This window comes from Engraulis encrasicolus, chromosome 5 (assembly GCF_034702125.1).
Source record: "Engraulis encrasicolus isolate BLACKSEA-1 chromosome 5, IST_EnEncr_1.0, whole genome shotgun sequence".
Taxonomy (NCBI): Eukaryota; Metazoa; Chordata; class Actinopteri; order Clupeiformes; family Engraulidae; genus Engraulis; species Engraulis encrasicolus.
This window is the reverse complement of record NC_085861.1, coordinates 38,583,474-38,595,973: the sequence shown is the minus strand read 5'-3', so window position 1 is coordinate 38,595,973 and position 12,500 is coordinate 38,583,474. Positions and strand designations below refer to the sequence as shown.

Below are 12,500 nucleotides of genomic sequence, written 5' to 3'. Positions count from 1 at the left end.
GTCAACACAAACACATGATACACAAATATGAATCTTATGTTGATTTAATACAAAAATGATTTCATGGCCCACTTGGCAAACCTTCAGGACCACAGTTTGAGAATCCCTGTTCTAGGATGTGACGCATCACAGGGACGTTTCTGTTTCCACTTTAAGCCCAAGACGCCGCCATTGTCTTTTGAATCAATGGCTGCATAGGCCTACTGTATGTGCATATTGGTCAACTCCTGGTGTATGTCACAATGCTGACATGGAGTCTCCCCAGAAGCAAATAGTGTTATTGTACTGTCGTCCCCACATACTTGCTCTTTTTGAGACAGTCTTTTTCCATAAACTCAGATGTAGGCCTGGATCAAGAATGTGCACCACCACTGATTGCCGAGTTTGACCTGCAAGTACCGGTGAGGCGAACAAAACAGGGAAGCAAACACCCCTGACGTGTGTGTGTGTGTGTGTGTGCGGGTGCGCGTGAGCAACGTGAAAAGATGGAAAGTTTCAACTTCCCAGAGCGCGCACCTACACACACACACACACACACACACACACACACACACACGCACATTCTGCTCTTGCCGCTGCTGCTGTGCCTTGCCCGGGGTCTGCAGAGTTCATTAGTGTCATCAAGTGTCGAGAGAGAATGTGACGTGACGAAGTTTGGCTTTAATTTCCCATTGCCAGCATTTTGTTTTCCATTGCTGACATGGGCAAAGGATGCACAAAAAGTGTAAGCCGCGGTTTGGGTTTTTCCATTGGCAACGTGGGAAAGGGATGGGTAGATTCAAATTGGTTGTGTGTGGTGGTCATGGTGGGGGAGGGGGGGCACATGGAATGCTGTGCATTATGATGTGGAAGTGATGATATCCTGTCATGAGGTGTGTGTGTGTGTGTGTGTGTGTGTGTGTGTGTGTGTGTGTGTGTGTGTGTGTGTGTGTGTGTGTGTGTGTGTGTGTGTGTGTGTGTGTGTGTGTGTGTGTGTGTGTGTGTGTGTGGTGTGTGTGTGTGTGTGTGTGTGTGTGTGTGTGTGTGTGTGTGTGTGTGTGTGTGTGTGTGTGTGTGTGTGTGTGTGTGTGTGTGTGTGTGTGTGTGTGTGTGTGTGTGTGTGTGTGTGTGTGTGTGTGTGTGTGTGCGCGCGCACACGTTCGTTTAAGGGGTTGTGCATTACGTGTGTGTGATGACGTCCTGCCGTGAGGGTCAGGTGACGGGAGCTGTGTCAGAGTTCTGGAATCCGTACGTGTCTGACCCATACAGCAGCTGCTGGCCCCCGCTGTTGTCTGCAGCTCTGCTTTGCTCTCCGTTCTAGCCTTCTCCTCTCTGCTCCACTGTTCTCTGCCCATCTCCTCCTCGTTCCTCTGGTGTCCTCCTCTCCTGTTCTCCTCTCCTCCCAGTTCTCCTCTATGCTCTGCTGTTCTCCTTTGGCAAACACCTACTCTATTCTCCTCTCTTTTCCTCTCCTCTGTTCATTTCCGCTCCTCTCTTTTCACTTTTTTCCGTTCCACTACTCCTATTCTCATTCTTTCTTCTTTTCCCTTTCTGTTTTATTGCCCCCTGTCCCTTTTCTGTTTCTTACTCACTCTCTCTCACTCCCATGTCAACATTTCTTTCTACCTCTCTCATTCTGCCTTCCTCCCAGTCATTCACTCTCTCTTTCTCTCTCTCTTCCTCTCTGTCTTGCTGCCTCCTTCCCCGTTGCGCAGGCTGTTCATCTTGCCCTCCTGCTTTCCATTCCCACTCCTGCCTCTCCGCCAGAGTCAGTCGTCCGTGTCGGGTTAGGCCGCATCTCGCTGTGTGAGTGTGGTTGGAACATGTAAGAGCCATTGGCACGGCGCTGGACGCCTGTGAGAGCCCTGCAGCTGGGGTCACTTTAGACATCCCTCTCAGCATGTTATTACATGACGGGGGGAAGGCAAGCGCTGTATGTGCACGCACATGCACACTCACACATGAGGAGGAGGGAAATACTAAGCTGTGCAACCGCAACCATTCTGCTGAATAATTCTGGGACAACATATTTGCGAGCAAAAACACTTATAAATGTACCTGTGTTACCCTGTAATGATAGCCTAATATAAGAACATCAGTAGCTATGAGTAATTAATTATTAACCACCAATTACCAGTTATGCTTCTCGGTTCGATTTCTTTTTCTTCAACCTATTTTCCAGTCTGAGGCCTATCTGAAAGACGGAGGGAAATGAGTCCTTGTGCTCCACTGTTCCCCAGGGCTTGCTGTAGTGCTGGACTCTCTACAGCTTTAATCTCGGTTCCCTCCCAGTGCCCTGGCCTATGCGCTCACAAAGCCATATATTTACTTTTGGCAGTCTATTAATTTCTTATTAACTGACCCCGGGCCAGGAGCCTATGTGCGTCATTATTCAATGCTGTTTTATATTGTAGCAAGCCAGGTTATATCTCCCCCTGGGAGAGAGGGAGATAGGGGGAGAGGGGTGGGATGGGAGGTGGAGAGAAGAGGGGAATCGGGGCCCCTTCACTTCAGTTCTCTTGGCGACGCTCTGTAAATATTTCATCCAGCCACTCCACTGCATTAGTCAGCCTGGCCGAGCTAAAAGGAACAAAATAGGGGAGTTTAAGGTGTGTGTGTGTGTGTGTGTGTGTGTGTGTGTGTGTGTGTGTGTGTGTGTGTGTGTGTGTGTGTGTGTGTGTGTGTGTGTGTGTGTGTGTGTGTGTGTGTGTGGTGTGTGTGTGTGTGTGTGTGTGTGTGTGTGTGTGTGTGTGTGTGTGTGTGTGCGCGCGCGCGCGTGCGTGCGTGCGTGCGTGCGTGCGTGCGTGCGTGCGTGCGTGCGTGCGTGCGTGCGTGCGTGCGTGTGTGCGTGCGTGCGTGCGTGCGTGCGTGCGTGCGCGCGCGCATATTTATGTACAGCACTGTGTGCATTTGCAGCCTTGTCCCACTGAGCACTGTGTTGACATCTGTCCTAGGAAGGACACCTTATATAATCCACAAACATAAGGATGCTTGTTGTTGTGTCAGTCTCATAGGGGAATAATCATTTTTATGGGTGCGACTAAATGTAAAGGTCTTTCCCATCGCCCAGCTCCAAAAGACTCAGCATGCAGCACCCAATAGGCCTACTCAAGGCCCATGCTAATTTTAGCCAGCTGTGGCTCTTTGGAGTAGCAGAGAGGGCATAGATGAGGGGCTATAGCTCTCTGCTTTGCTCCATTTCGTTCTCACTCTTGCTGTCTGTCTGTCTCTGTCTCTGTCTCTGTCTCTCTCTCTCTCTCTCTCTCTCTCTCTCTCTCTCTCTCTCTCTCTCTGTCTATTTTTCTCGCTGTCCCTCTGTATCGCTCCATTTCGTTTACTATTACTCTCCAGCTCAAGTCTTGGCGAACAGCAGAGCCAGAGAGTCATGAGTGAGCGAGCGAGTGAGCAAGCACGCGGTGAAGACCGGAATTTTCCACCATTCCCTCTGATTTTCGGTTGCATCTGCATTACTGGAATAGTTCGCACTTGCTTGCCGGGTCCTGCCTCAACATGATTCAAGCCGTAAATGGGCTGCTCTTGGAGCAGCACTAAGTTGTTTTTTCAACCTTATACTAATGTTTACTGTTTCCAAAATCGTTTAAGAGGGTCGTCAGCTTGGAAAAGGTACCTTTGGCTTTGGTGCCGCCCTTGTGTGTGTGTGGACACAGGCCTTCTCACTGCGGTTCTCAATAAGACACACAAATGAGACACAGCCCGTTGAGTAGAAAATGTTGGATGGAAGATGGAAAATGTTTAGTGTTGATCTAAATAACACATTAAATGCATTTTCTTTCCATTTAAGGGGGGAAACTTGAAAATGTGTTGTATATTATGTGTTTTTAACCTCTTGGCCCATCTCTTGTAGCTCTATGACAGGCAGTACACATAGTGGCTCCAGGCAGGGTGATATTTCAGTAACCTCTGAACCGCTGACTGTCAAAACTGTTAAAGGCTTTATCCCACTTTTCTGGAGCCGACAATAAAACACCCTTTATAGGAAACAAAATGCCCTTAGCCACATTGACACTTGTATGAACCCTGAAATGGGGACCACGAACCATGGCATGCCCATGCTCTCTGTTTTCGTCCTTCATGCCCACATACGCGCGCGCACACACACACACACACACACACACACACACACACACACACACACACACACACACACACACACACACACACACACACTAACTAATTTTTAATACTTTTCTTTGGATCACAGCCTGTTAAAAGATACACAGATCCATATATTGTGGTAAATCACAGCAGAAATGTAAGAGTGATCATGGATGTACATGGCATCTCCATCTCCAGATGGACAAACTGTCTGCCTATGATGACTCTCACACACACACACACACACACACTCGTATGCGCATATACACTGCAATATACACTGCAATATGAGACACACAAACACACACACAAACACGCGCTCTGCTAGCTGGCCATACGCAGCTGCCTTCGGGCCTTGCCGTATTTTTATCGGGCAGCAGCATCAGTCATAACAGCACAACTTAATCCACTCTGATGGGACATGACACGCTGATTGAGCTGCAACAACAAACCAACGCTGATCCACTTTCGGCCGCGATATCCTACTCTTTCTACGCTGCTCGCTCCGGTTTCACCCGTGCTCTACTCGCCCAGCCACTGAACTCTGCTTGCCCCCTCCGTCCCCAAGCTTGTAGGCCTACCATTTTGCACTGCTCAGTTCAAAACCAAACGGGCAGACGAACTGGATTGAATTGGGTTCATGGAATTGGCTGCAGCAAATATGTGGCAGGGTTTTTACGTTCGGAACTCGGGATATGCACCTCGGGCACCAAGCCCATCCAGCATGGCTTGACATGAAGCCTTGCACACTCCGTCTGAACCGACCCGGGCCACATGCTACAATTATGGGCAGAAGCAAAGGATGCACTTTGGATGACTATTGATAATTTGCTGTATAATAACATTTATGTATGATTTGTAATCACCGTATTGGCCAATAGCTTTAGGCTGTATACCTAACGTAATCATATAATATAATCAATAGAAAACAACTCAGTGAAGATAGGCTACATTAGAAGTTTTTATCATGAGACCAGATCAAGGGAAGAGGTCTGGGCTGGGCTGGGCTCATGCTCAGGCTTGGTTATGTAGAGCAGTGTTTCCCAATCTTTTTTTGTCTTGTGTACCGCCAGTCTTTCATATCACGAGTACCCCCTCACTCAGGCTCTATATCTTTTCCCCTATCCCAATGTGACTATGCTCCATGCATTTTTTTGTTATAATTATATTTTTCCACCTAGCCCCTGCAATGTTCTCACCTCTAGGGGTTCACGAACCTCTGGTTTGGATCCACTGAGGCATAGAATCTGAAGTCCACCCTCCATGCCTGTGCTCTGTCTCTGACACCTACTTTGTGTCCAGCTACACTCCCCCTCTCCTTTCACTGTATACATGTGCCCTCTCTCTCCCTCTCATTCCTTGCATGCTGTACATGCCCTCCCCTCTTCTGCCCATGTGTAGACTTGGTCCCCAACTCTTTTGTGTCTCCGGGCCCATTCCATTATCCGAACTCCCGTCCTCAACTTGTGCTTTTGTGGCCTCGTGCTTAGCTGACTGCCCGCCTCTGTGAAGGAAACGATGAAGTATCCCCGCTGTCAGTCTAAGCACAACAACCTTTGGGGGACTTATTCCCCAATTCGGTGTCCCGATTGAAAATGAGAAAATGACATTTGAATCTGGCTTTGATATTGAATTGGATATTGAATTAAACTTCTATCATCAATGGCGTCTTGCGATGTCATCATGAGGCCACACGCACCAGGAAGGATGGGAGATTACATATTGAAGTGGACCTGTCATGTGTCCTCCCTCCCTCTCTTCCTACCACCCTGTGCCTCCTCTCTTCATACATGCCCACATATCTTTTTGTGTTTTTGTCTCCTCTCCCTCTTCCTCTCCTCTCCCTCTCCTCTTCCTCTTCTCCTCCTCTTCCTCTTCCTCATCCTCACCACTTCCTCTTTCCCTGCACAATTGTTCCCAGTCTGTTTGTCACCGTTTCCCCCTTGTACATGTTCCTCTCCTCCCCAACCCTGTTCCTGCAGCCCCCCTCACCCCCCGCATCACTTCGAACATGTGGGGTGAGTGAGACATGCCACACCGGGCGCACGTACCTTATCTGCTCTGGTTGAGCACAGGGAGGGCAAGGCTCTGAGTTCAGCAATATCCACTGGTCCTCCGCTCCCTGCCATATGCATTCACACAAGTTTGTGGCCACACACATGCACACCCTCTTAATCTTAATGGCCACTCAGTGGAGCTGTGTGTAGCAATATCCTCTGGTCATCACGTCCAAATACTGTATAAACATACTGCACAGTACATTCGTACTGTCTGTCACACAAGCCATGTTTAAGACCCTGACATGTCTCACGTCTCACTCCTAGCAGCTATCCTAACCTGTGTGATTGAGTGCTCTTCCTTCAACATGGTCGTAGAGTTAAGAAGCATTGTCCTCTGGTCCTTCTGCCACACACACACACACACACACTCACTCACTCACTCACTCACTCACTCACTCACTCACTCACTCACTCACTCACTCACTCACTCACTCACTCACTCACTCACTCACACTCTCTCTCTCTCTCTCTCTCTCTCTCTCTCTCTCTCTCTCTCTCTCTCTTGCGCTCTCTCTCTCTCTCTCTCTCTCTCTCTCTCTCTCTCTCTCTCTCTCTCTCTCCAATGTGAAGATGGTGTGTTCTTTGGCATGTGAGTGATGGGAGTTGCCTACGCTATCCTGTGTGATTGACTGCTCTGCCTTCAGCTTGGCCGTCTCTGAAGGCATATGTCTGCAGCGGTGGGGTGGTGTGGCCGGGGGTGATAAGGCTTTCTCTGCCTCCCTCCTGTACAGTTACACAGAGCCCATAGGAGAAAGACACACACACACACACACACACACACACACACACACACACACACACACACACACACACACACACACACACACACACACACAAGATGGACAGCCACGCCAAATGGCTGCAACAGTGCTCTGTCCTTGTACAGAGAACAGCCATAGTACTCTCATAAGGTCATGCAGGACATAGACTCTCAGAATGTTATGTAGCCAAGGAGACTGCAAGTCCAATTCCCTATATTTCACTAAAGCAACATGGTCGGATTTACACCTTAAATTGTGTTTCTAAAATCAGTTGTTCTAGTGGTTCATCAATATGTAATGGTGGGAAAGGTTTTCCTGAATTTGCTTTCCTTCCTGGAATGTACCCAATGTCATTACAATGTAATGTATTGTGATTGAAGATGAAAACGGACTACAAGGCTGCTTACTTTAAGGATTCACATATTATAACTTTGGATGTTAACTGTATCAACGGTTTCTCACACAACAGCTTCTTTGTGCCTAGTCGGAAAGAAACTACGGGGAGACACTGTCATGAAAATACATGTGTGATGTAAAGTGTTGATGTTTGACACTTTGTGCTGCAACCCGGGAGGCCATGTTTTGCAAGTGTGGTTTTCTGGCCTGAGACCGCAGATGTGGTCGATAAGGGTCATTCACGTTTTAATGACTCATTTAAGCATCAACTAGCTTGTTGAGGTTACTTGAAAATGCACAGTGCTCCTTTAATGTGTTTATTCATCTTCACTGTAACAATAATGTTTTGAAGCCACACACGAAATCTTGTGTGTGCAATCCAGGTGAAGGACATCATCTGCCAACTTTAGTTCTGAGAACACAGTACATAGCAGAGCACATTTTCATGCACTGACTATTTTTCCTCTTTAGGAAACCACTGTGTTCCAAATGTTGCATCAAGAAACAGGGTCGCGGAGAGGATCGGGCTTCAGGATGTATAATGCAGTCTTGATTACCTCTCTGGCCTACACTACACGTAGGCACGTAGCGTGCATGTGGAGTGGCTATGTAATGACACAGAGTGCACGAATCCATATGTGGTTCGGAGGCCGAGCAAGTGCGTGTGTGTGTGTATGGCCTGACTGTGTAAGGTAATCACAGTAGAGGGGGAGGTAGAGGGTTAGTGGGCTGCGAGAGATTTTTTGGAGGCTGAGGTAACGTCAACAGCCTTAACAGCAAACACGTGTGAGGTAAATATTTGAGCGAGCGAGCGAGCGAGGCAGCTCCGTTGTCCGAGCTCTTTAGAGGGCCTGTTGCCTGCAAACTAGGAGCTGCTGACACCGTCACCACTGCCTGCTGCTGCCACTGCCACAAGTGGCCAGCTGGGGTTTCTGTTTCCAGACCCCCACAGGGTGAGGAGGTGAAGGGGTTGGGGTGTTGATTTTTTAAAAGATATTTTTATAGCTTTTTGTGCTTTTATCTCTGATGGTACATTGAAAAGAGAGACAGGAAATGACTGGGGAGACAGAGAGATGGAGAAGGATCGAGAAATCGCCACAGGCCAGAATCGAACCCGTGTCCTCTGTGTAATAGTATGGTCTAGCGTCTTCGCCCACTGAGCCACAGAGCCTTCAGGGGTGGTGCTTTTTGAACACATAAAACCCCCAGGGGCCATCACACCGCAGACACAAACAGTGGTTAAGATGATCAGCCTACTACGCAGTCTTACTCTTGCCGCATAATACGGCACAGACAGTGTTTGAAATGACTACGTACTAGGCCATGCCGTCTGATATCAGCACAAACAGGCAATGGTGGTAGTGATTAGACTGCGTAGTCTGTAGGGTCATAACATGGCAGATGCAGGCTACCTTCAAGTTGGGAAATGGCTACAGGTTGCTCTTAGTTACTGTAGCAGTTGTGCAATATTGCCTACAGAGACCCTTCAATCTGCTCACTTGGAATTGTGCTGTTCTTGTTGAAGGGGTTTGAAACAGGGGCCTCAGGGGAGGGGTTGAATGTACTACAGAAGAATCAATTCCCAAAGCTCTAGACTACTATTTATAGGGGTCTTTTCATTCTGAATGTTGTACTCTCACATTGCACATTTCATCTGGCAGAGGGATGTATCTTAAGGGACAGAGTGATAGTTGAAGGAACTGCATTTGTTGTTTTCGGTTGGGTTCGCTGGCACATGCAAAGAAATGTTTGTGGGTGCCAGACAATTGTGTCATGCAATGGAAGGACACTGCCAATTGTGCTCCAAAAATAAGCTTTATTTACTTAAAACGAGCAATATTTCAATCACCCTGGATCTTTGTCAGGCATGCAGACCTAACTTTTTCCAGGAACTGCGTTTGTTGCCACATCTGGAAGTGGATTGGACCTATTCCCAAGAGAGTCATGCTCCCCTAAGGCCCAAACAGTAGACACTAGATACTAGGCTTCATGATGCTGTGATGGTATACTTTGTAGGATATATAATACAGCCTAGTTAGATTATTAAAGAGTAATAAAACATTATCAAAACAGAGCAAGCTGCAAGCCACATGACGCTGCTTGTTTATTTCATAGCATTCTTACAAATATTTTTTTGGTAGGACCGGTTTCATTCACTCCACAAGCCTCCCCATAAGGACTAAACAGTAGACAAGACCTAGTGCCTAGGCTTCATGATGCTGTGATGATATATTTTGTTGGCTATATATGTCTGAGTAGATTATTAAGGACACTGACCATACAAATACAGTGTATGTTTTGACTGCAATGGTGCTTGTTTATTTCTATAGCCCACTTACAAAGAATTGTGGCGAGACAGAAGGTTTTCATTCAGTCCACAAACCGCTGTTTACCCATACTCTGTTCCAGTTTCAGTGTGCCCTCCGGCCCTCCATACTACAGTGTATGGTTTTCCTGAAATTAGATCATGGCCATATCGTCTTGCTTTTACAGCATGCTAATATATCATAATAAATTGAATCACAGAGGATATCTCATTGCATCGCCAGACTCTTTGCCATGGCGCGCTGGGGAGAAACCTTACTCCACTGGACACGCACGTGGGTCTTTCATTCCGCCTCAAGTCGACCAATAAAAGTCATTACGCGTGTAGCCGTCATTGTTTGCTCAGTGATCTCAGCCATGTAAGGAAATGAGACGAAGGAGAAAAAAAAACATACAAAATGTGCTGTGTTGTAAAAGGTTATTCTAGTTCACTACAGTCCTACCTCTGAGCTGGATCGCTTGCATGTCTGCGGACTGTGTTTTTGTCTGTGAACCTTTACAGAGGTTGTAACTCTACCTGAGAATGTTAAAAGCAGCACCATATATCTGCTGTAACTAAATACTGTTTCATAACGGGCAGAGCAGGCATGCGAAGAACAGTTATTAATGCATTCCTATACTATACATAAAACAGAACAAAATAATGTGCCCTCAGGTACCTACGTACCACAGCCAGTTTAGCCTGTCTGCAAGCACACACCCTGACATACACACCATTTTGACTGCTTATTCATATTTTCATCAGGTTACCTTCTCCACGCTGTGCTTCATTGTTACATTTCTCTTCAGTGTGGTGTCTGCCTTCAACACATAGTTGTAGTTTGCAAAAGACTTGAATAACTGTGACAGAGCAGAGATTTTGTGACCAGAGACAAATGGGCTTTAAGTGCTTTTGATGTTAGAGATATGGGTGTTTTTTCTTGGTGTTGTTTTTTATGTTAGTTTTAAGGTAGTTTGTCAATACCATTACCTGTGCCTCACCTGATTCCGATTCTGCAAAGGACTGTTTTCCACATTAATTCATGCTCATTCTGTATATGGTCTGTGTGCCGTTGAAACCATAGGCATATTGTATCGATGTGATCACCGTAGTCAGAGCATGACATCATCGTTCTAACGGGGCTCAGAGGGCTTTGGGGGTGGGGGTGCAGTTACAGAGTGAGAAATGTATTTCTCTCTCTCTGTGTGTCTAAGGAAGAGAGGTGTTCTTCAGAGAAAAGAAGAAAATGTTGTGGCCATTGAGTTCTTGATCAGTTGACGTAGTATGTACATTCCTGGAAGTACTGTATTTTTAGATTTCACTCGAGATTGCACTTTTATTTCGCCCACCTAACTCTCTGAAACCATTGAACTTCGACATACATGGTGAGTGGAGAGAGGTTCTAGTGTTCAGTGAACTGTGTAATTGGGTTTATGCATGTGCATGCCCTTGGCACTGCAGAGATTGTAGGATATTTCAACCCAACCAAATCATCCACCCACCATCATACAGAAAGCAAAAAGGGCAAGGCAAACATGCACTGTTTGTTTGTTTTTTTTGTTACTTTTTTCATTCATCATGAGTCATGCAGCACATTTGTAATGGGTTTTTAAAGGGAAAAAACACTGTACTTACAAAAGAAGAGACATTCTATTAGTCGAACACAGAGTAAATGGGTGTAAAGGGTAGGTTTATCGGAGAGGGTTTAGGCATGGGACATTGGTGTTGGTGAATAGTTGTCTATAGTTTGTTTTTAATTCATCCTTTACTTTTCCTCCTCTCCCTGCAGATCTCCATATCCAACATGGCTGACAGCAGCAAGCCATTTGTGGTGACCACGACACTCAAGGTGACCGCGCCCTCCTTCTACAACCAACCAAAGAAGTTTGCCTCTGTGGCCCCGCCCAAACCCAAAGGCGGCACAGTTGTCAGCACAGGTGTCATTGGCCGAGTGGGAGAGTTGCCACCACCCCCGCCGTCATTCTGTGAAGGTATGTTTGTTTTTTACGCGCACCCACACAATCCTTCTAATTTCAGTACTTTTGATTTCCCATCCACACACAACTTGTGGAACAAAACGAAGAAAGAATGAGGAGAGGATTGAGTAATCAAGGACAGATTGAATCAAGGGTGAATGAGAAGAGTTTATGGCACATGAGAATAAATATACACGTAGTTGTCATGTTCTCTCTCAAAAATCCTTTATCCATGAACAGAACTGGCATGAATGTTGTATTCATCAGAACCGATTTGAAATCGACTTTTAGATTAGGTGTTTTTTTTTTTCGGGTGGGTGGTCATCCTGTGTTGCACATACTATTTTGGATTAGGTTATGAATTTTTGTGACATTTTGAAGGGAAGTGGGTTGCAGGATTTTAACTCTGCTCAGACCTACTTCCTGGAATGAAAAGCAGTCCTATTTACATAAATGACTTTGGCAGTGGCACTCATAACGCTGCCTCTCATGTCTTCATGAGTGAGCCACAGACCAGGGGTCCGTATCTCGATAGCGTCTTTGCTATCATCGTTAGCAAAGTCCTTCGTAAGAGCGACTCAACTCTCTCTCGACAGCGATGCTCACCACTAAATCCAAGGGTAAGACGGTCTTAAGACGGTTAGCAACGGCAAGAATCGAGAAACGGACCCCTGGGCAGCACAGGGGTCCTTAAACTTATCCACTTGAAATTTTCATGAATGTTCAGGGCCCACCTCTGACCCAATATACAATAAAAAGAAATAGTCAACAGCAACACACATACAAACACTATTTACATTTTTAGAAAATGATTTCAAGGCCCACTTGGAATACCTTCAGGGCCCACAGTTTGAGAATGACTTGACTAGGCAGCTTGGCCAAGTAGTTCAGAATGAAGCCATCACTC

At 46.4% G+C, this 12,500-nt stretch overlaps 1 protein-coding gene across 3 annotated transcripts in view; it reads left to right on the top strand.

The window, feature by feature from the left end:
* The window catches only part of zyx (zyxin), a 30,663-nt gene that overhangs the window by 4,944 nt on the left and 13,219 nt on the right, over positions 1 to 12,500 (top strand). For 2 of the 3 annotated variants that reach the window (XM_063199281.1, XM_063199280.1), the window contains exon 2: positions 11,407 to 11,608. In XM_063199281.1, coding sequence (XP_063055351.1) covers positions 11,422 to 11,608 — 187 coding nt within the window. In that variant the 5' untranslated portion in view covers positions 11,407 to 11,421. Of the gene's footprint in view, positions 1 to 8,863; positions 11,003 to 11,406; positions 11,609 to 12,500 lie in introns of those variants that run through there. The other variant, XM_063199279.1, reaches the window with a different exon arrangement.